Source organism: Dicentrarchus labrax, unplaced genomic scaffold (genome assembly GCF_905237075.1).
Source record: "Dicentrarchus labrax unplaced genomic scaffold, dlabrax2021, whole genome shotgun sequence".
Classification (NCBI taxonomy): domain Eukaryota; kingdom Metazoa; phylum Chordata; class Actinopteri; family Moronidae; genus Dicentrarchus; species Dicentrarchus labrax.
Window position 1 is genome coordinate 708,135 of NW_026136708.1, and position 23,366 is coordinate 731,500.

Sequence of the window (23,366 nt, forward strand, 5' to 3'; positions counted from 1 at the left end):
GCATATTCAGAGATTCTAAAGAATTTATAATGAGGTAGAAGGAGGAGATTACTTTGTAAAGATTTGAATGTAAAAATTATACTTTTTTCTTGCACATTGTTGTTCAAAGAAGGCTATTTGTATAAATGTCTTAATATGTGTCAGGAGGGGCTCTTTAACATTTGACACAAAAAAATCTCAAATCTCTCCAAGGTTTTTGCAAGAGCCCTCAACTGTAGCCTGAACTACACATTGTCAAGGCTGATACTGATATCAATATTTGGGAGTTCAAACAGTCAGATAATGACATATCTTCCAACGTTTGTTTTTACACAACACATTACATAAACAATTTTGATCTTGAAATCAACATGTCAGCACTCTCTGGTGGACACACTTTTGGATTTACAGTCAAAATTACCATACTTACTTCTGTACAGTATGTATTTTTGGCCTCTAGTGAGTCTCTCACATCAAGACAATAACAAAAACATAGTTCGATGACATTGTGGTGTAGCGTGGGATCATGGGAACATGTACTGTTGCGTGAATAAAATGACAGATTTCTTTGAGTTTGAACATTGTTGGAAATATCTGAGATATTGTAAGCATCCAACTCAACAAAATATATAACATTGGTCTAGTGTTTATAAACATTTTAATGCAAATGTTGTATATATAATTTAGTCTTTAAGACCCTTTTACTGTATGGTGAGTTCATTCTCATTCCTAAATACAAAACAGTTTCATCAGCTGAGAGTGAATGTAACGTTGATTTAGCTGAGTGTGAATTGAGCCATCATATATTTTCTTTGCTGAGTAACCTCCAGCAAAAGTTAGCAGTGTGTTGTATACAGATGTTCAGCATTATCACAGCTGAGCTGCTGCTTGGCCAGATGGATTACTGGCACAGCTTTCAGCTCAGGACACACACACACACACACACACACACACACACACACACACACACACACACACACACACACAAACACTCTCACACACGTGTGTGACAGTCAGAACTGGCAACAAAGTCCCCTGAGGCCTTTCTTTATTATTTCATCCCGGCTCTTACATCTTCTTGCAAACACACCAAGGTTCAAAGGTCATTTACTAATACACAGGATGTGATGTAACACTCTCTTGTGCCAGTTTGGGCCAGTGTACATCTAAAACAATGGCCTGGATGTTAGATGTGGAGAGGTAATTATACTGTAGGCAGGGCACCTTTTTTCTCATGTGGCAATCTGTTGGGACTGAGTTCGAACCCAATTTATGTGACAAAGTATAGGAAATGGTACCACTTGACTGTTTGAAAGGTTTATTTATTCTTAATACAATTTGTAAATTTTTATAAGCAAGGTTTTTGTAGCGCTGCTTGTTTTTAGAGTGAAAACAGTCTGTTTTTGAGAACTTTTGCTCCTTTTGTCAAATCAAATCAAATAATTTTGTGAAGAAAATTCTGGCAACCCCCGTCTTTTTGCTACCATGCTCTGTGGTGTCAGATGTGAATGTTCTTCTTGATCTTTCTCTGGCCGACCACTGACTCCTGGTTAATGACCATTGACCTCTTCCAGTGGATTTTGGTCCTTGCTGTTTCACTGATGTAGTGCTAGCATATTCAACAAACTAGATTTTGCTTAGCCCCACCCTCCGTAGTTACTGTTGGTATGCTTGTCAAGTTGTCCATTCTAGCATGGCACGTATACCGCGTTCAATAATAACAATGGCAGATTCAATTGTTCTTTGATTTCACGCAGTAGTAGTCAACAAACTTGAAATTTGCCATCTAAAATAACAAATGTAGCTAGCTAATTATTAATTGAAGAGTTGCTTGACTTGTTTTGAAACAAGAACCCAGTAAAAAGGGTCTAAAATATACGTTTTCTGGCTATATACATGATTTTGTGCTAAAAGACTGAGGCTAAAGCTGAATGTTCCTGTAAAAAGTCAACCTCCCCCATTCATCTTCCATATAATCCAAACCTGCGGCCGGATGGAAGCTTCCTGAAGAGGCATGTGTGATGGGTCTGCCACTACTGTACTGGCCTGCTTTCTGGCTCTCGTATTGTGCAGAACCCTCACAGGAACCTGTTCCTGGCCTGTGAGCTGCCTGGCTGTTTGCACAATGCGTTCCAGTCTGGTGTGGGCAGAGGATGCTGGTTACCACACAGTGATGGAGGAGGTGAGGACACTCTTGCGGGTGGCTCTATTGAACTGCGAAATTTCTGGGAGATTGTCAACTGAACACCATACTGAGACACAGTGTTCCTGTAGGCCAACTCATGATTGTACTTGATGGAGTCTGTATTCCACTCACAGATGGGGTGGGGTACCTGCAGTTGGTGTGTAGACACGCTGGGAGGATGGTATTAAAGGCCTGACATAGGTGCTGGGTGTGTACAGGTGGTTGATCCACAGAGAGGCTGGCTCAGTAGGTGAGCTATAAAGGGTCTTAGACCTGTGACATCACATTCTTTTTCATGGATCAGTGTGGGCTAGGTTTGTCAAAAATATAAATACAGAATATGTATATAAATGCATGCCAGGGCTAAGTCCTTGCTGCAGCGACCATTGGTTTGGGTCTAGCCTGTTGTTGCATGTCATCGGCTATCCCTCGCCCCCTTCCTTTCTATCTTGAGCTGTTCTTTCAGTTAACACAGATGTAGTTGTATATTGCAACCCCCACGCTTCATCTTCCCCTCCCAAGCATGAAGGATAAACTATGGTGGCTGCCACGTGGAAATTTCCATGGAAGGTAACCCGCTCCCTCTGTAGATATAAACGGCTCATTCTAAGATAACGAAAACAAAACTATTTGTATTTTCAGGTGATTATACACTAATGAAAACATACATATGAATATTATATTCCATTTCTGACAGTAGATACTACTAATTATACATTTGATAGTATCAAAAGTACCGAAGTTATCAGAAAAAAACAAAGATAGAAAGATAGCAAAGAAAGAACACTAAAATAAGAATTAAATTAAAATGAATTAAAATGGTGACTTAAGAATTGACCTATGAGAAATAGGGTAATGTATTTAGATACTCTCCAGTTGCATTGTAATTCTGTCGGAAACACTGTAACTGGTCCTCAATATGTGTTCAGAGAAGAAAGTCCTATTCTCTGTGCCCATGACTATATTTTCTTCTTACTGTGGTATTGAAAGAGGTATCAAGAGGTGTTTTTTTTATACTAGTATTGAATTGAAGTTTAAATTCTGGTATCATGACAGCCTTGTTGTGTGTAGGCCAGTTTGTGGCTTGATGACATTCATTTCTTCAGTATGGAAATGGCTAGTATCCGTTCCAATCACACATCAAGCTTGTAGATATGGTAAATGGTAAATGGACCTGTACTTGTATAGCGCCTTTCTAGTCTTCCGACCACTCAAAGCGCTTTTACACTACATGCCACATTCACTCAGTGATGGGAAAGTCCATCGAACAGAAACTAACTCATCCATACACGGCATCGGGAGCAATTTGGGGTTCAGCATCTTGCTCAAGGATACTTCGACATGTGGCACCAGGAGCCCGGGATCGAACCCACAACCGCCCACATATCTACACTGTTTATTACAGTCTGTAGTATAATCCTGCTGATGAGGCAGTGGCATTTTTCTCCATTATCACTTTGTTTCCCCAGATACAGTAACAACAGGGCTTTTGTGCTGCATGTTTCCTGGATTTAGCAGTTTAACTTTTACATGGTAAGAGGCCAAAGTATCAGGCAAACACATAAAATGATTGGTTTTATGGTATTTTTAAAAAAAGAAATTTGTCAGATACTTAATTTTAAGAGACCACATGCAAAGCCAGTGCTGAGCACTCTGTGAATGCTTTATAAGGGATGTTTTTGTTGTGTCATGTGCTTTGTGTTTGCTGTTCTGGCAGTGGCACTGCAAACCAATTTTCCATGGGAACATGAACACATGTCATCATATTGAAACAGCTACAACAATATTACATGTGCTGCTGCTTGCTCTGATGATCTTGTTTTAAAGCAGCTGTATTTGGGTATTTTGGCCGGGTGCCATTGTGGAAGCTAAATCCAGGATAAAGGGGGCAGAGTTTCATCTGAAACATTCCTCTGCTCAGAAAAAGGAATGTAGGAGTAGTTTTTGGAAGGGTAATATGATGAATGGATTGAAAGTGAAAAAACATGTAAAAAAAAAAAAAGCAGGCAGGAAGTGTAAAGTAATGTGTGGAAGAAGAGAATGAGTGCCTTATCACCTCTGAATTTACTATCTAGAGAGATCAGTGGCCAACTGGTCTCATCCCTCAAAGACAGAAGTTTGATTTAATTTGAATTTTTGTAAGGAATCAATAAAAATAAGTGAAACACACTTTATATTAACATTTCAACTGTAATTTGGAAACACACAATGTATACACTGAATGTGAAGCTTCATTCTTGACCTTGGAAATTATGCAACAACTCAACTGAACTCAGGGTCCACCTATTTTCTCCAGTATCTCATGGTCTTCATCAGTGGATAGTTTGATAGGCCAGTCCAGAAAAAGCTAGTTAGCAGAGGAGCTAGTTAAAGTTATAATCTGTAAGATTTCTGCACTAAAATGTCTGTAAACACTAGATCTATGTTATATATTTGAGTTGTGTAGTTACATTATCCCAAATGTTCTCAACAGTGTTTAAACCCAGAGAAATCTGTCATTTTATTCAGGTACTATTTATCTGTTTTGTTGAACTTGTTCCGTATTTTTATGCTCAGTCTGTGTTTGTACATTGAGAGCAAGGTAAAACAGGAGTCAAATTCCTTGTGTGCACAAACCTGGCAAATAAAGTGATTCTGATTCTATTCCAATATTTATAGGAATGTTTTCATTAGTGTATAATCTCCTGAAAGTAAGAATTGTTGTCCTTCATTAGCTTATAATCAGCCGGGTCTCCTTCCTCAGGGGCCACCATGTTGAACTGCCATCATTCTACAGTAACCCAGAACGGACAAAGCAAACACTGGCTGTAGATGCTGTATTCTAGCATATCATCACGTGTGTATGTGTGTGCGTGCAATACACAAAACGGGGACCCACTCATAGAAAACAGCTCCATTGCGCTACTAGAGGTCAGAAACACCACAGGGAATGTTTGAAAGAAAACCATTATAGGTTTAAAAAAAAGCTTCTAAACGCAGGTCCTCCACTTCACAAGTCCAGTGCAGTGAGGAGAATGAGGACTTCTGGTCCCTCTCAAACAGCTCTTTGAATAATTCGTTTTTATACCTCAAAGAACGGTGTTTGGATCCTTTCCACAACACAAGCCAACAGAGCATTAAGATGTGACAGCATACCGACAGCCACAGCCAGACACTCAGTCAGTCTGGAGACAACAGAGGCTCCCTGCTGGCCCGAAGCCTGCTGTTTACCTGAGCTCGCCTGATGGCTTCCGTCCAAGTCAGGCCCTATGTAACTCAATCTGAGGACCACATAAATGCAGAGCCGAGCCGCACCCAAACAAAGCACGAACCTCCAAATGCCGAGATAATACCTGGGGTGTAATGCGGCTTGTGCTGTTGTGTGGGAATACACACTGGATCTGTAATTAAACCGTGTTTACTCAGTATAATTACAGATTAACAGAGATCACCTGGATCTTGTGTTTGAAGTGTGAATGGTTACCTACATGCTGACATCCTGCTCTGTCATTCCCCTCCATGCATTTCAGGTTGGATGTAATGTTCAGGATGTCGGGGTGTGTTGACAGCTTTTAACCTAATCCTGCCAGCGAATATTATCCTAATATCACCTGGCTACTGTAACAAGGAATTTCCCACTGTTTACTTCCCTTATGTCATCTCACCTTCCATGGTTAAGTACGGAGCATCGCTGCATTCCAACAGGTGTGTTTTCCATTAGCACAGGATGTCAGTTCCAAAATTATATTTCATCACCTAATTCAGGCTGCATCTATGGTAAATGGTAAATGGACCTGTACTTGTATAGCTCCTTTCTAGTCTTCCGACCACTCAATGCGCTTTTACACTACATGCCACATTCACCCTTTCATACACGTTGACTCAGTGATGGCAAAGTCCATCGAACAGAAACTAATTCATTCACACACATTCACACACCGATGCACGGCATCGGGAGTAATTCGGGGTTCAGTATCTTGCTCAAGGATACTTTGACATGTGCCACCCAGATCCTTACACATCTCATCTCATTTTGCCTAGAGATGCAGTAACAGTAGGCCCTAAACACAGCATTCCCACGCATCCTGGAAAACCTGAGACTAGTTTTCCGGTCATGGAAACACATGGAAATTGATTAACCAAAAATCCTGGAAATAATTGATGTTATCCTCGACGTCCTGGAAACTTTTAATTGTATTTTAGCCCTTCACTCAGATCTACGCCTTAGATATCCTTAGTATTTAGTTGGTAGGAGAACCTGCATGGAATGACATTTCAAACCAGGTTAACCACATGTGGAAATAACTTGCAGCAATCTTTTTGGCACTGAGTGTATTTTTTTCCCAAAAAACCAGTCCTGGAAAGGTCCTGGGAAATAATCTCTTACAGAGCGGGAACTCTGAAACAGTAGTCACATTTGTGGAATGTAAGGCATTTGCTGTGTGCTGTGGTTAATGTTTTATATCAATTGTTTTATGATTTTGGCAGAGGTGGTCAGTAGAAACTACTACAGGCCACCCAGAGTAAGAGCTGGGTAAGATTCTAAAAGAAACAGACACTAACCACTATCTATATCAGTTGTTAAAAAGGACCTTCCTCATTATATAAAAGAATTAGAAAACATGACAAATAGGCATGACAAATGAAGCTGTAATACTACATTGTACTATATAAACTTTTTAGGCTGACCCCTGCGTTACAGACAAACACTGTCTCTCACCCTTTAACTTATTTAAGATTTGATTTTATTTCCAAGGCAAATTATTTTCTTACAGATGTATACATCGTGGCCCTGGTTTGGAGATATGTCTTTAAGATTTCTGCATCCACCTGAATATAGCGCTCAGTGCTGTAAAATGATATTTTCTGTATTTTGGATAATCCACAGACATTGCTGTTTTTATAGGAACTATATCTTGTGTAGAAAATCCATTTAGCTATTACCATTTTTAATTAAATCCTAAGCCTTGGGTATCAGCAATAAAAAGTAAAGTAACCTTTTTGCTTCAGGGCCCGCCCACAGGTCCTTGTATCCTCTGCTCAGCTCACATGAACATCTGTGCACATTGCGCACTGTTCTCTTAAACCATGGATTAAGGACTTGTTTGTTTTTGGATTGTACTCTGTAGCAGATTGTCTCCAGCTATGAGCACTGTAACTTCGCTGCAGCCGTATCTGTCTCACTGCACTGTGATTCTGTGTGGGACAGCAGTGATGGGCTTCTTTCCTCCACTTTGTCTGCTTCCGCGGGTCGGTTGTGTGCTTGCGTTGTCTTTTTTGTTCAATTGGCTGAGTTGTGTGTCTTTTGTGTCCACAGTATGGCAGAAGCCCCCTGCACTTGGCTGCCTACAAAGGCCACATCGAGGTTGTGCATATTCTGCTCAAAGCTGGCTGCGACCTGGACATCCAAGACGACGTGAGTAAATCCATCTGTGTGTCGGCCATTTTTCATCCACTTCAGCTCTCGCGCTGCAGTCCTGATTGGCGGTACCAGTGGATTGTTCTCAATTCTGTTTTATTGGAATGATTTTTTAAGACCCACAACATTAAACTTTTTTTTCTTTTCTTTTTTTTTAAACACAAAGATAACTAGTCTAATGACATCCAGTGGCCTTGAATGGGACTCGTTGGACTGTCCACTTGTGGGTTTTCCCTCAGGATGCAAGTCCCCCTTTCCCACACATAGTGATAACACAGACCTCTGGCGTTGCCAAATTCATTCTCTGTGGTCAATGAGCTCCGCAACAGGCAGCAATACATCCTCCAGGACTGGAGGGAGTGGGAGGTGCAGACTGAAGCAGCAGGAGGAGGAGGAGGAGGAGGAGGAGGAGGGGAGAAGACAGTGGAGAAGGGCTGGGAAAGAGCCTGGAGGATCAGGGAGAGTGAAGGAGGTTAGCCAAACCTGCTCCTACTGAGCCAGGAAATCTGTCCCCTCCATCCTTCCTTCCCTAAGTCCACTCCACCATCACTGCTGCTGCTGTGCTCGGCTCAGTTCTTATCTAGCTTGGAATCACCCTCTCTCCTCCTCTTCTCCTTTCTCTTTCTCCTCCATCCCTTCCACTAATCATTGCTCTTTGTTCCTGTGCTCTTGGACCTGCTGTGTGTCACTAACCAATCATCTGTTCAGTCTGCAGCAGTTCCATTTATGGCATTAATGTTAACTGAACCTTTTTCATGTGACTGTGCTCTCACTGCTTTCATATGGTGATACACCCCTCTGTGGTCTCTAAACAGCTATTTAAATGTACCTGCTGTGGTTTGTATAATTGCTATATTGGGACCACATTAACAATATTACTGCTAAAGTCAGTAATAACTCTGCTAAGCTTGGGATACATGGTGTGCTTCTGAAACAACGTAGCTTACAAAATGGTCAACATTTAAAGGGATAGTTTGCTTTTTGGGAATTTTGTACTACTTTGAATATATGTTAAATTGTATTTTGTACAGATACTGATGTCTATGGGATGATTCCCTACTAAGTGTTACGAAACATTTTTAATATTTTCTACCTTTATTACAATTTTTTGTGGTCCTATGGTTTGGATCTACTGTCCATCATGATGCTAATAATTAATAAATAAAAATGTATTAATAAATGTTTAAAGCTGCATTTATTTTGAGCAGGCTCACGTTGGTTCCCTGAACATGTGAGATTAGAAGATCAGGCCTCAGGTTTGTTTATTACAGAGATGGCTCCAAAGTGGTTTGTCAAGAAATCCAGCACGTAACTTCCTGCTAAACCATTAATTATCATTTTTACATTTCTCTCTGTATGTATTTAAAAACATGATGTCTGTTCAGTAAACCTTATAGGTGTTGGTGGGTCTAGGTGTATTCTTTTTGATTCTTTGGACAGAGCCAGGTTAGCTGTTTCCCCTCTGCTTTCAATCTTTATTTTAAGCTAGGTTAACCATATCCTGACTCAAGCTCTATACTTCACATACAGGCATGAGATTAAGTGAAATCCATGTGTTTTATGTGCATTTTCAGTTTGTGTAAAGGTCCAGTGTGTAACATTTAGGAGGATCTATTGTCAGAATAGAATATTCATAGGTTTTGTACCTTTAGAATGAGCTGTTTTATCTAGAGTCCACCATGCTTCTACAGTATCCCAGAACAGACACACCTGGCTCTACATGGGGCCTTTCGTGTTTTTTGTGAGTTTCGTGGCCACCGTAGTTTTATTCCACATGCTTGGTTAAACCAGGTGTTTTCAGTTGGTTGCAATCTGCGATCTTATCACTGAATCCTACACCTCCTTTTAATGGCATCCGACTGGAGGTTTGGTGCCACTAAATACTTATCTTGATTTCTAGTATTCAAATAACAGGAACGGATGGAAATGTACATTAATTAGATTTTTCTTTTGAAAGTCTGGAAACTTGACTATTGGTTTCCATCTTCTTATCTCACTCTCAGAAAGAGAAAGCAAGCAAATAACTATTTCCCCAAATCCTTCCTTTAATTAAAATTTGTGAGACTTACTAATTATGTCAATGAGGGTAGTTGGAGTGTATCACCAGCTATCAGTCTGTGGAAAAATTTAAGGGTGTATTTCTTTAGAACAGGTCTACTATTGACCCCATTAAAAAGCAGTAAGTTCAAACTGAATGCACTGACATTCATCCATGTGGTCCACTCAAAGTAAACAGGAATAAAACCAAAATCCCCCAAAACCAATCTATTCCTTCAAGAGACTGTGAAAATCTTGTATCTCCGTTTCAACTTTTTAACAACTTTGTTTTTCATTAACTTCAGTTGATGTTGGAAATAATATAATTTCCAACATCTTCATGGCATCAGCGAGAGCACTGTAACAATATAATAAAATATGAAACGGATTGATACAGGGTTTTTTTCCTGTTGTTGCTGAGAGTTTCTGGTCACATACAGTTAGTCAATGTTTGTGCGTTTGTGTGTCGGATGGCAGGGGGAGCAGACAGCGTTACAGCGGGCTGCCGTGGTGGGAAACTGTGACATCATCAGCGCTCTCATCCAGGAAGGGTGTGCACTGGACAGACAGGACAAGGTGCAGATCAAAAGAGACACACACACACACACACACACACACAGACACACACACACACAGAGGCTAATGGCACCTCTATTACAGTCAGTTGGAGGAACAGGGAATTTCAAAGCCATCATAATGACTGCATTAAAGCATCTGATAATCATAGAGAAACCAGTGTGCCTATAATCTGCTTATCCTTAGAGTAGTGTATTTAGAGTCACAGTGAAAAGAGAAATGACCTACAGGGATTATAACCATGAGCACTCAAGTATGACAAAACATGCTGAAATATGGTGTATTAATTGTGTATTTTAGTAAATACAATAACTCCTTTACAGCTGACTTATTATGAATGATCACTCATCTCTAAGATTTGTGTTGACAAACACTGGCTGCCGTTAATGTGTCTTTTTGTCTTTTGTCCTGTCAGGATGGCAACACAGCTCTCCATGAGGTGTCCTGGCACGGCTTCAGTCAGTCTGTCAAACTACTGGTGAAGGCTGGAGCCAACGTTCATGCTAAAAATAAGGTGATTCCTCAGTGGTGCTCTCAACTTTCAACCACAGGCCTGGTTAAACTTTTGCTATAAACTTTATTCCTTTAAAAATCTATATATATATCATTCTTTCAGCTGTCTTTCTTTGCTTCCCATATCTTTGAGAGAAATTCACTAGGACTCATCTAAAGCAAGACTATGTTACGTTTGAAAGTAGAGCTGACACACTCTTCCTCTTACAAATGTTAAATTCATACTCAGTAAAGAACACCCTTTCTTTGTGGTCTCATTCCACTGTAATGATATCTTTTAAAGGAATGGACTCAAAAAGGATATTGTTGAATAAAGGGAAATTCAATGTGTCACTGGCCTGCAGGGGCCACTTAATATTCATACTTTAGTTGGACAGCCCTTTCTGAAGGGGAACTGAAGCCATTGTATCGCTCTCTTCAAAGCCACCAAAGTCCTTTTGACAAAAACGTTAATTTTACCTCATAGAACACAGAGTCTGCTCTATGGAGTTGCCTGTTTGCTTGTGTTATTGTGTGAAAGACACAGCCGCCCCCCCCACGCCCACCCCCCCCACCGGCAGCCACACACGGCGCAGAGCCAGCCAGAACACGCCAGGCACTCACACAAACAACACAGCAGCACACCCACGCGCCGGCCCGCGGGGCAGGGACACAAAACAGAGCCCAGAGCCCAACACAGCCCACAGCAGGACCAGCTCAGCGCAGGGCACAGCCCCCAACCCCCGGCAAGGCAAACTCCCACCCCGCCGGAGAACAGCACCCAAACCAAGCACAGCACGCCAGAAAGGGGAAACGCCAGGGGCCAGAGCCACAGCCAAGGCGGACCGGCCCAGGCACCAACTCAAACCAGCCGGCACACCCAACAGGCAACCACACAAAAGCCCGCAGGAAAACCCCAAAAACCCCAAAACCAAAACCAAAACACCAAGCCTACAGACAGGGCCACAACCACCACAAGCAGGCCCAGCCCGGAGACACCAACCACCCCACAAAGACACCCCACACTACCCCCCCAGCCAGGCAGCCACCACAGCCGGGAAAACCACAACACCAAAACAACACACGAAAACAGCACCAAGCCAGCGAACGGGCCACACAACCCAGGCACCCAACCAGGCCAAGGCGACGCGCCCCCCAACCGCAACCGACCGCCAGCGACGAAAAGGCCCCACCAAACCCAGACCACAAGCGCGGGCCCCCGGCGCACAGCCGCAGCACGCAAGCCAGGCCCACAGACGCCACCAAACAAGGCAGCGAGCCCAACCCCCCCACAGCAAACCCCACCCGAGAGGACGCCGGGGGGGACAGGACACCACCACAGGGCAGCACCGACGAACCAGGCCCGCCACCAAACACACCAACCACAACACCCAGCCGCCGCCGGCCCCCAGGACGGCCCGAGCCGCACACGCACACTAGCCTCACCACCCCCAGGCAAAAACGAACCACCCAGGGGCACCCCAAACACCACGCAACCACAGCAGGACAACCAACACCCGGAAACGCGGACACAACGGAACCACGAACAACACACCCGCCAGGCACCCCGGCCAAAGCCACCACAGACCCCAACCCCCAGGCGCAACAGAGGCAACACAGGCCGCACACAGCAGGACCCCAAGCCGCCCGACGCAACCCCCCAAACAGAACCCCACCAGCAAACCACACGCGCACCGCGCAACACCAAAGCCAGGGGAACCGGCCCACACGAAGAACCACACCGGGGAGCCCCAACCAGCCAGCCAACAAGCCAGAGGGGGCAACGGGCGCGAAACCACTACTTAAACAACTCATCTTCCCAAAAGGTCTCAAAGCTCCGGCTACATACTCCCGCCAACAAACACCTACACCACCACCATCACTCACTGGCCCACACCCTTTCCAAAATCTGGTAGGTGTTCTGAGCCTCCTTGCCTCGCATTGCCCGGCTCACACAAGGAGGGCCCCTGCTCCCCACCCAGACACAAACAACACTCCGTTGCGCGAGCATCACGTCTTGCCAAGCCCCCCCCCCACACCGACAGTTGGCTCCGCAAGGTACTTGGGCTGGTTTAGGTCGACCACCCCCACCACCACCTTCGAACTGGCATTCTGTATATAGTTCTTACAGCATTGGTCAGTTCACCATAGCTTTTCCCTTTGCCAATTACTTACCACTTCTCAAAGTCACAGTCACAGCCTGTGCTACTGGTCAGTAGTCTGTTCTGAACTCGCTGCCCACCCACTAGGTTTCGGTTCCTGCCACATAGTTCCGACGGTCCGAGAGTCCACATCAGCCCTTCCCACACAAACAGATAGAGTCGGGCTTCTCTCAACCACCACTCGCCAGGTCGCCTCCCCCAAACTCTCAGCTAGCTGGCATCAGCCTGCAAGAACTGTGAGCAAAACAGCGAAGCAAAACGCCAATCCTCCCCACTACTCTACACAAAAACAAACAGTGGGAGGCGCTCTCTCAAAGCTCCCTCAGAAAACATCACTGGCTAGCCTGTCCTCCCACACGAGCTCACCCCTCAAGGCAGCCTTTTACAAAAAAAAAGTCTACTTGTTCTTCTCCGCCAACTCCTCCTCATCACCCGCTCACCTCCTCTATAAACTCCCACAGTGAGCACCATCCCTGGTCACCACTAAAGGTACAACTGTTTTCTCTAAAAACAACCTTGTTAACACACCCAAATAAAACACATACCACATGTTTTCACTCATTCCAAAACGACTGCAGCTCCAATCACCTCCACACATAAAACAGCTGGGTACTCATCCCCGGCCCGCCTAGACAGCCCCCCTCGCCACCACATTCTGAATGTCTCTACACTGTCTTTATCCACAAAAAACACACAACCTCAACCCTGCCTCACTTCACAGAATACGTGGGCAGTCCCCCCTCCGCAGCCCAACCCCTCGTCTTCGCCCACCAGCCACGGGTACAGACCGCCTCCCAGACACCCCCGGCCACCCACCCCACCAACGGCTGTGGCACCACACTGTTCCAATGCCCTGTCCCATCCAAACTAAAACCTCAAAACTAACAGGACCCACCACACCAAATTGCCGGCAAAGGAACCTACACAAATAAATATTTTGTGGTTCTTTATTCCCACACTTAACAAACACATAATATCTATTAGCAATATAACAAAACAAACTCTCCCATTCCGCGCAACAAGCACGCTTAACATTCTCCTACATAAACAAGGAAACACCCCCACACAGCACCAGGCTCAAACTCAACAGCTCATTACTTCATAAACAACTCAACAACAACCAACAACAGACACCCTCAAATAAAAAAATAAAAACATTTGTAACCACGAACTCAAGTCACTTCAACATAAAAACCAACAAAAATAAAAAAACATTCAAACAAAAACCCCATACACATCTACAACAAAACAAAACAAAACCACCACCCACACCCCAAACACACCCCAACACCAACTCCCCCAAACAAAAACAACAAACAACTAACACACAACAAAAAACTTAACACTACAACCACCACCCCCTTTCATGCCCCAGCCCACCACACAAACCAACACACAACCAAACAAAACACAAACACCAACTCAAACACCACCACACAAACCATTCAACCAAATAAACAAACAAAACAACCACCACCCACACCCCACCCCTTCCTTGTTTCGGCCTCGGCAAACATGCTCTCACACGCGATTTCCCTTTTCCGCTCCCACACAACAAGCCCCCAGAAAAAACGCACACACCAACCCACAACAACAGCACTTTAGGAAACCCCAACCCATTTCACCTGGCACAATTGTGTGACTCATTTTAAAAGGTTACTTTGGATCCAAACTAACATGTTAACTAACCAATAAATGCAGCAATTGGTTAGTTAAGACTAGCAAGTCCTATGTTCTGCAAGGTACAATGAATGAATAAAATATCAAAGGAGTCTGGAGGCTTGGAAGAGAGCAAAGATGGATATAGCAATACTTACACAAATAAGAAAGGGGGAGACTCTGACTCTCTCCTCGTCCTCCTCCTGTTTTCAGGCAGGAAACACAGCTCTCCACCTTGCGTGTCAGAACGGCCACGCTCAGAGCTCCAAGGTTCTGCTCCTGGGAGGGTCCCGGCCTGACAGCAAAAACCACGTAAGTCTCCAGCAGGACTCTAATGGGTTCTTCTGCTGCCAGAGTGAATGAGATGCATTCTGACACAGCCTGTTATTCACATATAGAAATATATATATATATATATATATATATATATATATATATATATATATATATATATAAAAGAAAGCAGCTCTAGGCCACTTTATTGCTGTCAGACAACTGGTGCTTTTCTGGTTTTCTTGGTACTTGTGTTTCCAAAACAAAGACCATTTATTTGTTTCCCAGCACAAAAGGGCGAATAAATAACAACAAAAAAAAATCAGCATCTACCAAATTATTATTTTAAACATCGTATCAGCCCAGAATTTCTCAATCGGTGCATCCCTAGCTATGACACTAGGGCTAGTGTGGATGTAACCTGCCTCCAGTAAATAATGTAGCCAGAAACTCCCTTTTACACTGGTGTGGAACTGCCTTCCATTTAAGCTGCATTATTCATTTCTATCAACACTAGTGCAGTGCCCGTAGGAAGTATGTATTGCTATAGAAAAGTGTGAGGTTAAGTAGCTTTTTTATGGATGGCCAAATGAGGTTGTGTTTGAAGGTGGGACGTCAGGGACATTTAGGACATATTATTTAGTCATGTAATATAGGCCAGCATACATCAGAGAGAGAGAGAGAGAGAAAAAGAGAGAGAGAGAGATTCGGGGATCCAGCGCCAATTCTCCGCACCCTCCTCTGTGTGAAAGACTCAGATGCGGCGCTCCGTCCCTGATCCTCCTCTCGAGGTAGAATCAGGGACGCATTATTTTTGAACCGCCTACAGTGTGAACGGATAAGCAGACGGTGCGGAGCGTGGCCGTGTCGGTCAGACAGTCTGATAACTGCACAGGTCTCACTCAACTTAATAAAGAGAAATGTCCCACAAAGCAACGTTACAGGACCAAACAACAGTAACGTAGTAACTGTAACTGTCTTTGGAAACTTCTGAGGAAAAAAAAATACCACAGCTGTACGTGGAGAAGAGTCTGTCCTCCTGTCTGTCCTCCCGCCTGTCCTACCGACTCTTCCGTTACATTTCTGCCCGAAAAACAGCGTCTGTCACCGGAGAAAAACTCAGGAGTGTTAAAACATTCTCTGTCTTGTGAGTGAGGGAGTCAGTTTACTGCTGGTGATTATTGTGTAATAATTGTGTAATTTAGAGTGGAAAACGTAACTTCGTCACTTTCCAGGATGTCAATCACTACACATTATAACAGCATCCATATGATTATAAAGTGTCTGCGGGTTTAGATTGACGGGGGGAGACAACTGGGAAACACCTTCAACACGGGCTCTGCAGTGATTGGCTCTGGTGTGCACGTGGCTATGGTGGCTATCGTTGGCAATGCTAGCGGAATTCGGAAATAATTTATGAAATCATTTATTAACTGTATATTTGTAGTCCAAACAAAGCCGACGATGCACAACCTTAAACCACACAGCCGCCATGTGGAAACTCTCAGGTCAGTCTGATCCTGATCTGCAGAGATATTTGAGCCACACACACACACACACACACAGACAGAGATTTCTTGATAGATAGATAGATAGATAGATAGATAGATAGATAGATAGATAGATAGATAGATAGATTTAGCAGCTAAGAGCCAGATGTTTTTTTTATAGCGACCACCAAAGCAGATGTGAAAAGGAGTATTGGACTGTTGCTTCCAGCTTAGCTCCTGCTTGTTCTTTATACTTTGTAGTTCTTACTTACTGTCATGGGTTTTTCTTCCTGTTTCCTGTTCCTTCATGTAAAATGCTCTTTGTAAACAAACATGCATCTTTACTTCTTCCTTACTCGCTCATATTTGCAGTGGCTTTGAAATCCTGGATGATGGCCTGCTGCCACAGTAGTGCTTACATGGCACAGTGGTCACTTAATTATGAAACACTGGGCGGCACATTTGCACTTTAAACATAATGTGCAGCCTCTCGGGGAAAGCATTGTTGCTCAGCACAACACAAGTGCAGGAGGAGGTTGTTGGTGGTGCGTGTGAGCAGCAGCCCGAGTGCTGATTGTTCACTCATGTGCTGACTTTCAGTGAGGAGCTTTCAATATTTCATTCTGATGTTTGTGGCAGGAGGACCAATGCTCAGACATACTGTCATTAACTGGAACAACCACATGGACTATTTTTAGAAATAGAAATTAGAAATAAATGAAATTAATAAAAAATATGAAGACTAAATTAGAAAATTTGATGAAAAAGGTTAGCACATTTTAATTTTAGGTGAACTTTAATACCTAAAATATTTAGATGTTTCTCTCTTAAATGTGACAGGTTATACCAGTGTAGCATAATGGGAAAATCACTGTGGTTTTCTCTCCATCATCTTTTAAAATGTACACAATCAAACATGTAAACTCATTTCACATTCCTCATTTATGCTTGACATCTTCTGAATGTAATTCAATTCTTGTAAAATTGCTAATCTCTACACATTTTCCCAGGCGGGGGATACGTGTCTGCATGTGGCGGCCCGCTACAACCATGTAGCTATGATCCGCATCTTGCTGGGGGCCTTTTGCTCCGTGTCAGAGAAGAACCTGGTGAGCCGTTGACTAACCTGCTAAATACTGGAGAATCCTGGCTTTGGCTACTGTACAGCACGGGACTATTGATTAGAACTTTTTTCCCAATGTTAAAAAAAACCTATCTGGCTTGTATAATTGTATTTTGAATGAATCAGCCAATATGACGTGAGGAAGAAGAAGTTCAGTTTCCTGCAGTATTTGACACACAATCTTCTGTCCAGAATTTCACTTGTAAATGTGACACATCAAAGTATTCCACAGTTAAAACATGTCATTTATATGATTTGACATTATGTTTGTCATTCTGCAGAAAGCCTCTGGTTAACATATAAAACAGAAATGTTCATACGAGCATCATACAAACATCTTGATATTTTGAACAAAGGGTCACATCATCATCTTTTGTTCTGTGTGTGTTTGTCTGCAGGCTGGGGACACACCACTACATGTGGCAGCTGCTCTGAATCATAAGAAGACAGTACGTCTGCTGCTGGAGGCAGGGGCAGACAGCCGCATCTGCAACAACGTGAGTGCCTGCAGCCTCTTTCTACATCATTAATGCTCACAAGAAGTGTTTGTGAACTCACTTTGCCTTTCTTCCTCTTCCAGTCAGCACACATTTCTGTTGTTACCAATCCTACAGCACACTGTCCCTGCCTCCTGCCGTCTATTTAAAGCCACATTAGACAACAGTGCACAGTGGTAGAAGCAATACTGTAGGTATCAGCTAGAAAACCATGTGAACCTCAATGGGCAGAAATACTCTCACACTCACACACTCATGTTTATTTACCTGGCTGCTCTGATTACTGTAAACCATCAGATCTTGCTTTGTCACTTTCAGTTGAAAATCCCCTACCATGATAAAGATAAAGCTGCTGTCACAACTCAACCCTACTGCAGATTTTAAAATCTTTTTTTAAACTGACCATTAACTGAATTTAAGGATAAAGGCTGTTATAAAGTTTTGATTGTCATAACCCGGCTGTTGTCAAGTGAAAACAAAGCAGAAATCAAACAAAAGCTGAGAATGTGCTGTGGGGATGCAGCCGAATGAGAGAGACCAGAGCAAAGCTGGGACAGGGTTTTTATCCTTTAGCCTGACCCAGGTGCTCCAAATCCGTACGCTGCTGATGGTACCTTCAGGGACACACAGGAAAAACAATAACTGGTCCACCACATCAGCACATCAACATGTTAGACAGGGATTACATGATCACATGATTACGTTTATTTGACAGGGACCACATATAATAAATGTAAATATCAATACTTGACATCAGATGCATTATACTTTGGTATATTTAAAAGCTCATTTAGTGTGTGTGTGTGTGTGTGTGTGTGTGTGTCTGTGTGTGTGTGTGTCTGTGTGTCTGTGTGTTTCTGCAGGCAGGTCAGACTGCTTTGGACCAGGCCAGAGAATACAACAACCCAGATGTGGCTCTTCTACTGACCAAAGCTCCCCAGGTAAAACCACTAACTCCCAGTTTCCAACACAGCTTTTTATAACATTTCAATAAACTCATTCAAAAATAAATACAAATAGTTGAAGGACTAAATGCACTGAACTCTGTCTTGCATTGACCATGAATATGAAGCTGTGAGCCCTAGTTCTTTGTGACCTGTGGTGCATGCATGATGATTTCATTTGGTCTCCTGTGTGTGTGCTCAGGTGCAGAGTTTTGTGCGTGGCAGGAGTGTGAGGAAGAGAAGAGACAAGCTGAAGGCGGAGGGCAGAGCTCAGTCGGTGCCCAGAGATGAGATGCTGCCCTGTAAGGTAAAAACTGGACCACTGTGTCAAAGCAATTGAAAATGATTGTGTTGTTGTTGTTGATTCTGGCGGTCCACTGTCTCATTTCACTGATTTCAAGGTATTTCAGTATAGGGGAAAGCAAGGGAAAAAGATATAGAAAAACCTACAAATCTTAGGATGAGAGGAAGGTGAGGACATACAAGCAGCATGGAGGAGAAGAGAACAGAGGCTTGAAGAGTGAGAGTGCTTGAGAAGGAAAATATTTAAAAGACTTTCAAGTAGTGAAGTGCATAATTAAGAATCACTGTTTTACTGTCGGAGTGCTGACCCCTGGAGAAGCTTAAATCCTCTCCTACTGTCTCCTGCGTCATTCAGCTCTCCAGGCACTCTTCCTTCAGTGTTCATTTACTTTAACACACATCCAAACTTTCTCTGAAACTTTTGGATCGCCACTAGAATTTAAAATCAAGGCTTTGACTATAGATTGGTTGCAGAGCATGAGTTTGTGATGACTTACCTAAATGTGGATGTGTGGTTGAAGAGGTTAAACGATGAATAAATAATAATGAATAATAATGCAAAAGGTCACTGAATGTCATGAATTCACTAAAATCATTAAAACACTATGTGCACTAGATTCCTACTCTGGGAATACTTGAAACCTGCTTTTATCAATGTCCTGAGTGCTCAAACACTTCCAGGAAGCTGCTCTACCACACATGTCCCTCCTTCTGCTCCTGCAGGACAGTGCATCTGCTGCAGACGACACCCAGAGCAGTGATCGAGCTGCCTGCAGACACACTCAGGCGACTGAGTCAAACACCAGGCGTGGAAAAAACGGGAAGCAGAAAGAAAAAGTAGGTCCTTAATCCACATGGATGATCTTTGAAGCAAAGCTTTGACTAGCAACCGTTAGCTTCTCTATTCCTCAGTTACTGTTAGAGCTGTACCAGGTGGAATGATTACTAACATCAGGTGCTGTTGATGTTTCAGCCGTCTTTGTCTGACCCCCTCCGTCGCAAAGAGACCAGGCAAAGGAAAGACAAACTGCGGGGAGCCGCCCTTCATGCGTCCATCCCTCCACACAACTATAAAGCCTATCAGCTCTACACGCTGTACCGCAACAAGGATGGCAAGATCATGCAGGCAAGTGCACAAAGATTATTATTAGGGCTGCCCTCTAATAGTCCACTTAACTGTTAGTCCATGTAAAGAGACTTAGATCTAGCATGCTGTAGACAGATAGAACAATCAAACAGGCTCACTTAGTAGCCTAGTTGATGTTTGCGGTGTGTGTGTGCGTGCGTGTGTGTGTGTTAATGTTTGCGGTGTGTGTGTGTGTTTTGATGTTTGCGGTGTGTGTGTGTGTGTATTGATGTTTGCGGTGTGTGTGTGTGTGTGTGTGTGTGTGTGTGTGTGTGTTAATGTTTGCGGTGTGTGTGTGTGTTTTGATGTTTGCGGTGTGTGTGTGTGTGTATTGATGTTTGCGGTGTGTGTGTGTGTGTGTGTTAATGTTTGCGGTGTGTGTGTGTGTGTTTGATGTTTGCGGTGTGTGTGTGTTTTGATGTTTGCGGTGTGTGTGTGTGTTTTGATGTTTGTGGTGTGTGTGTGTGTGTGTGTTGATGTTTGCGGTGTGTGTTGATGTTTGCGGTGTGTGTGTGTGTTGATGTTTGTGGTGTGTGTGTGTTGATGTTTGCGGTGTGTGTGTGTGTTGTTTGTGGTGTGTGTGTGTGTGTGTTGATGTTTGCGGTGTGTGTTTGCAGGCTCCTCTGAATGGCTGCCGCTGTGAACCTCTCATCAATAAACTGGAGAACCAACTGGAGGCCACCAAGGAGGAGATGAAGACTGAGATCCACACAGTCCAGGACCTGATGAACAGCAAGATGGGCCAGCTGGACCGCAAGAACAAACACCAGGTAATATACACATGTAGCACTTACTTTATTATCTTATTCTGGTTTAAAGCAGACATAATTCAGGACCACTTTTGTCATACCTTTTGTTATGTATGTCCTGTTTGGTGGTATGGCTCTGTTCTGAGACCCCTTTGCCCTTCCATGTGTATTTATGGAAAGCTAAGACAAGCAGCAAAGACCCCCAGGGTCTGTATTTACGATCAGCTGATGTAGCTGGAATTGAGAGCTGAGCTGATCTTCACGGCCTGCCTGAACTAACGCTGTGCTTAATTTATTTCTTAGCTGAATTTTGGTATGGTGTCATTCAGAGAGGTCAGGATCAATTAAACCAGATTCGATGGGTACATCCCAATTCCCTTAACGTCATCCATGTTCCCTCACTTGCTTCTTTTCACTCCCACTGCAGAGCAGAGAGCTTTTTGTAGTCAACTAGTAGCCGTGAGATAAAGCCAACAGTCGACTAATCGTCACACCTTTATGATATTAATTTCATTATTTAAACATGTTAACAGCGGCCTGTTAAACGCCAACAGAAAAAGCGGTAATGATTGTGAATGTGTCAGAACAACCAGCAAGGACACTGAACAGTGTAACATCACACAGTCTGGAGAACTACACGCTCCTCTTCCTCCGTTTCATTCCTCTCCTGTCGCTGCCTGAACCCGCCGTGTCTTCATCCCCAGAGTCAGAGTCCTGGTCGGAGCCGCTGGAACTCAGCTGGCCTCTGTTGGTCCGTTCTGGTTCTGTCGCTCATTCTGGCACCGCTCCTTGGCAGTATTCCCTGCCGGGTCCCCCGCTCCTACGCTAGTACCTCCCTCTGTCCTTTGAGCTCCCAGTCCGGGTACAGTCAGCTAATAGAAGCACTAACAGCTAGTGGCAGCAGCTAGTACAGTTAGCATACGCAACAGCACACCAGTAACAGACTTCCTGTGTTACACAAGGAGAGGTCTGTGATGCAACAGTCTCCTGATACTTTGGTCCCAGTGACATGGCGCAGCTCCTGAACAGAGTTTAACATGGTTCATGTTTTTCTGCGACTATCAGACTAATGAAAAGCACGTCGACTAAGACTCTTCTCAGCAACTAACAGTTAAGTAGACTGTTAGGGGGCAGCTGAACAGATCCAACACAGCAGAGGTGAGAGTGTCTATTCCCTGTGTGGAGTACTGTAACAGTGCTGCTTTCATTTCCCTCTGGAGCCACCCTGTACATAATACATGCACTCACAGTGCTGTGAGATGCTTCAGATACACGCTTCTATCAGATAACACAGTTGTTGATGCGTGTACTCTGAGCACCACTGCTGCCTGAGAAAATATAATAGTGGTTGTAGGCAGGAATGCATCAATAGAACAACGGACGCAGCTGTGGAGAGAGGAACATGGGAAGTGAAACAAGACAAAAAGATGTGTACTCTACAGCTGACTGACAAAACACAGAGCTGGAATGAGGCTGTTGTTATCATGCAACTAAATAGTTGAGTGTATGGAACAGATGTCATCAAACACCCCACACATGTTGTAGTTGAACCATGAGCATCAATGTGCTGCTCTAACAGCCTCCACCTGGCTCTTTACTTCTGACCATCACATTTACACTTCAAACATCATAAAAGTTCACATTCAATTCAATTTTATTTGTATAGCGCCAATTCATAACAGAAGTTAACCTAACAGCCAGGGAGAAGTTTAAGGGAAAGACACTTCAGGCTCAGGAGGCCCCTGCTCACCATCACCTACTACAGAAAGGGAAAGGTGATGGTCCAGGGGGACGAAGCAAACTTGAAATCCTTTGAAGAAGTTTTCTCCCTGATCAAAGCTGAGGTGGACACCAAGAGGTGCAGTGTTCCGTGTGACAGTGAAGATGATGAGAGCCCAACAGAGAACCCCACCACCTTGTCCATCTCTGCCCCTCCCACACCTGCCAGCTCCACCAACCAGCTGAAAGAGAGTATGGCCCTGCTGGAGCTGGACTTTGCTGATTTCAAAGAGCTGACCCAGGCCAGGCTGTCTGCCCCCCTAGACAACATTGTGCATCAGCTTCAGGAGGAGCTCCAGCAGCTCAAGAGAGACAACCAGGCCTCCACATCTGAGCTAAGAGGAAGTGTAGAGGCACCAAAACAGGAGAACAGTGCGCTCCGGGCTCAGTTAGCCAAAGTGAAGGAGGAAGCTGAGAACAGAGAAAGGAACTTCACCAGGCAAGTCTGACACCTGACAGACCAACTCTCAACAGTCCCAACAAAGACAACTACAGAGACAGAGACACAGACTCTCCCTGCTAGTCTTCCAAACCCCTGCCTTGTCTCTGTCCCACCATCTCTGCTCTGCACCCTACCAACAACCACACAGCCAG

The 23,366-nt window shown here is 43.8% G+C and overlaps 1 protein-coding gene across 5 annotated transcripts in view; it reads left to right on the forward strand.

The window, feature by feature from the left end:
* The window catches only part of ankrd6b (ankyrin repeat domain 6b), a 58,411-nt gene that overhangs the window by 27,476 nt on the left and 7,569 nt on the right, over positions 1-23,366 (forward strand). For 3 of the 5 annotated variants that reach the window (XM_051409886.1, XM_051409884.1, XM_051409885.1), the window contains exons 3-14: positions 7,461-7,559; positions 7,729-8,034; positions 10,077-10,175; positions 10,591-10,689; positions 14,702-14,800; positions 17,262-17,360; positions 17,773-17,871; positions 18,735-18,812; positions 19,018-19,122; positions 19,842-19,955; positions 20,092-20,244; positions 20,862-21,014. In XM_051409886.1, coding sequence (XP_051265846.1) covers positions 7,461-7,559; positions 7,729-8,034; positions 10,077-10,175; positions 10,591-10,689; positions 14,702-14,800; positions 17,262-17,360; positions 17,773-17,871; positions 18,735-18,812; positions 19,018-19,122; positions 19,842-19,955; positions 20,092-20,244; positions 20,862-21,014 — 1,503 coding nt within the window. The remainder of the gene's footprint in view (positions 1-7,460; positions 7,560-7,728; positions 8,035-10,076; positions 10,176-10,590; positions 10,690-14,701; positions 14,801-17,261; positions 17,361-17,772; positions 17,872-18,734; positions 18,813-19,017; positions 19,123-19,841; positions 19,956-20,091; positions 20,245-20,861; positions 21,015-23,366) is intronic. The other 2 variants (XM_051409889.1, XM_051409888.1) reach the window with 1 other exon arrangement.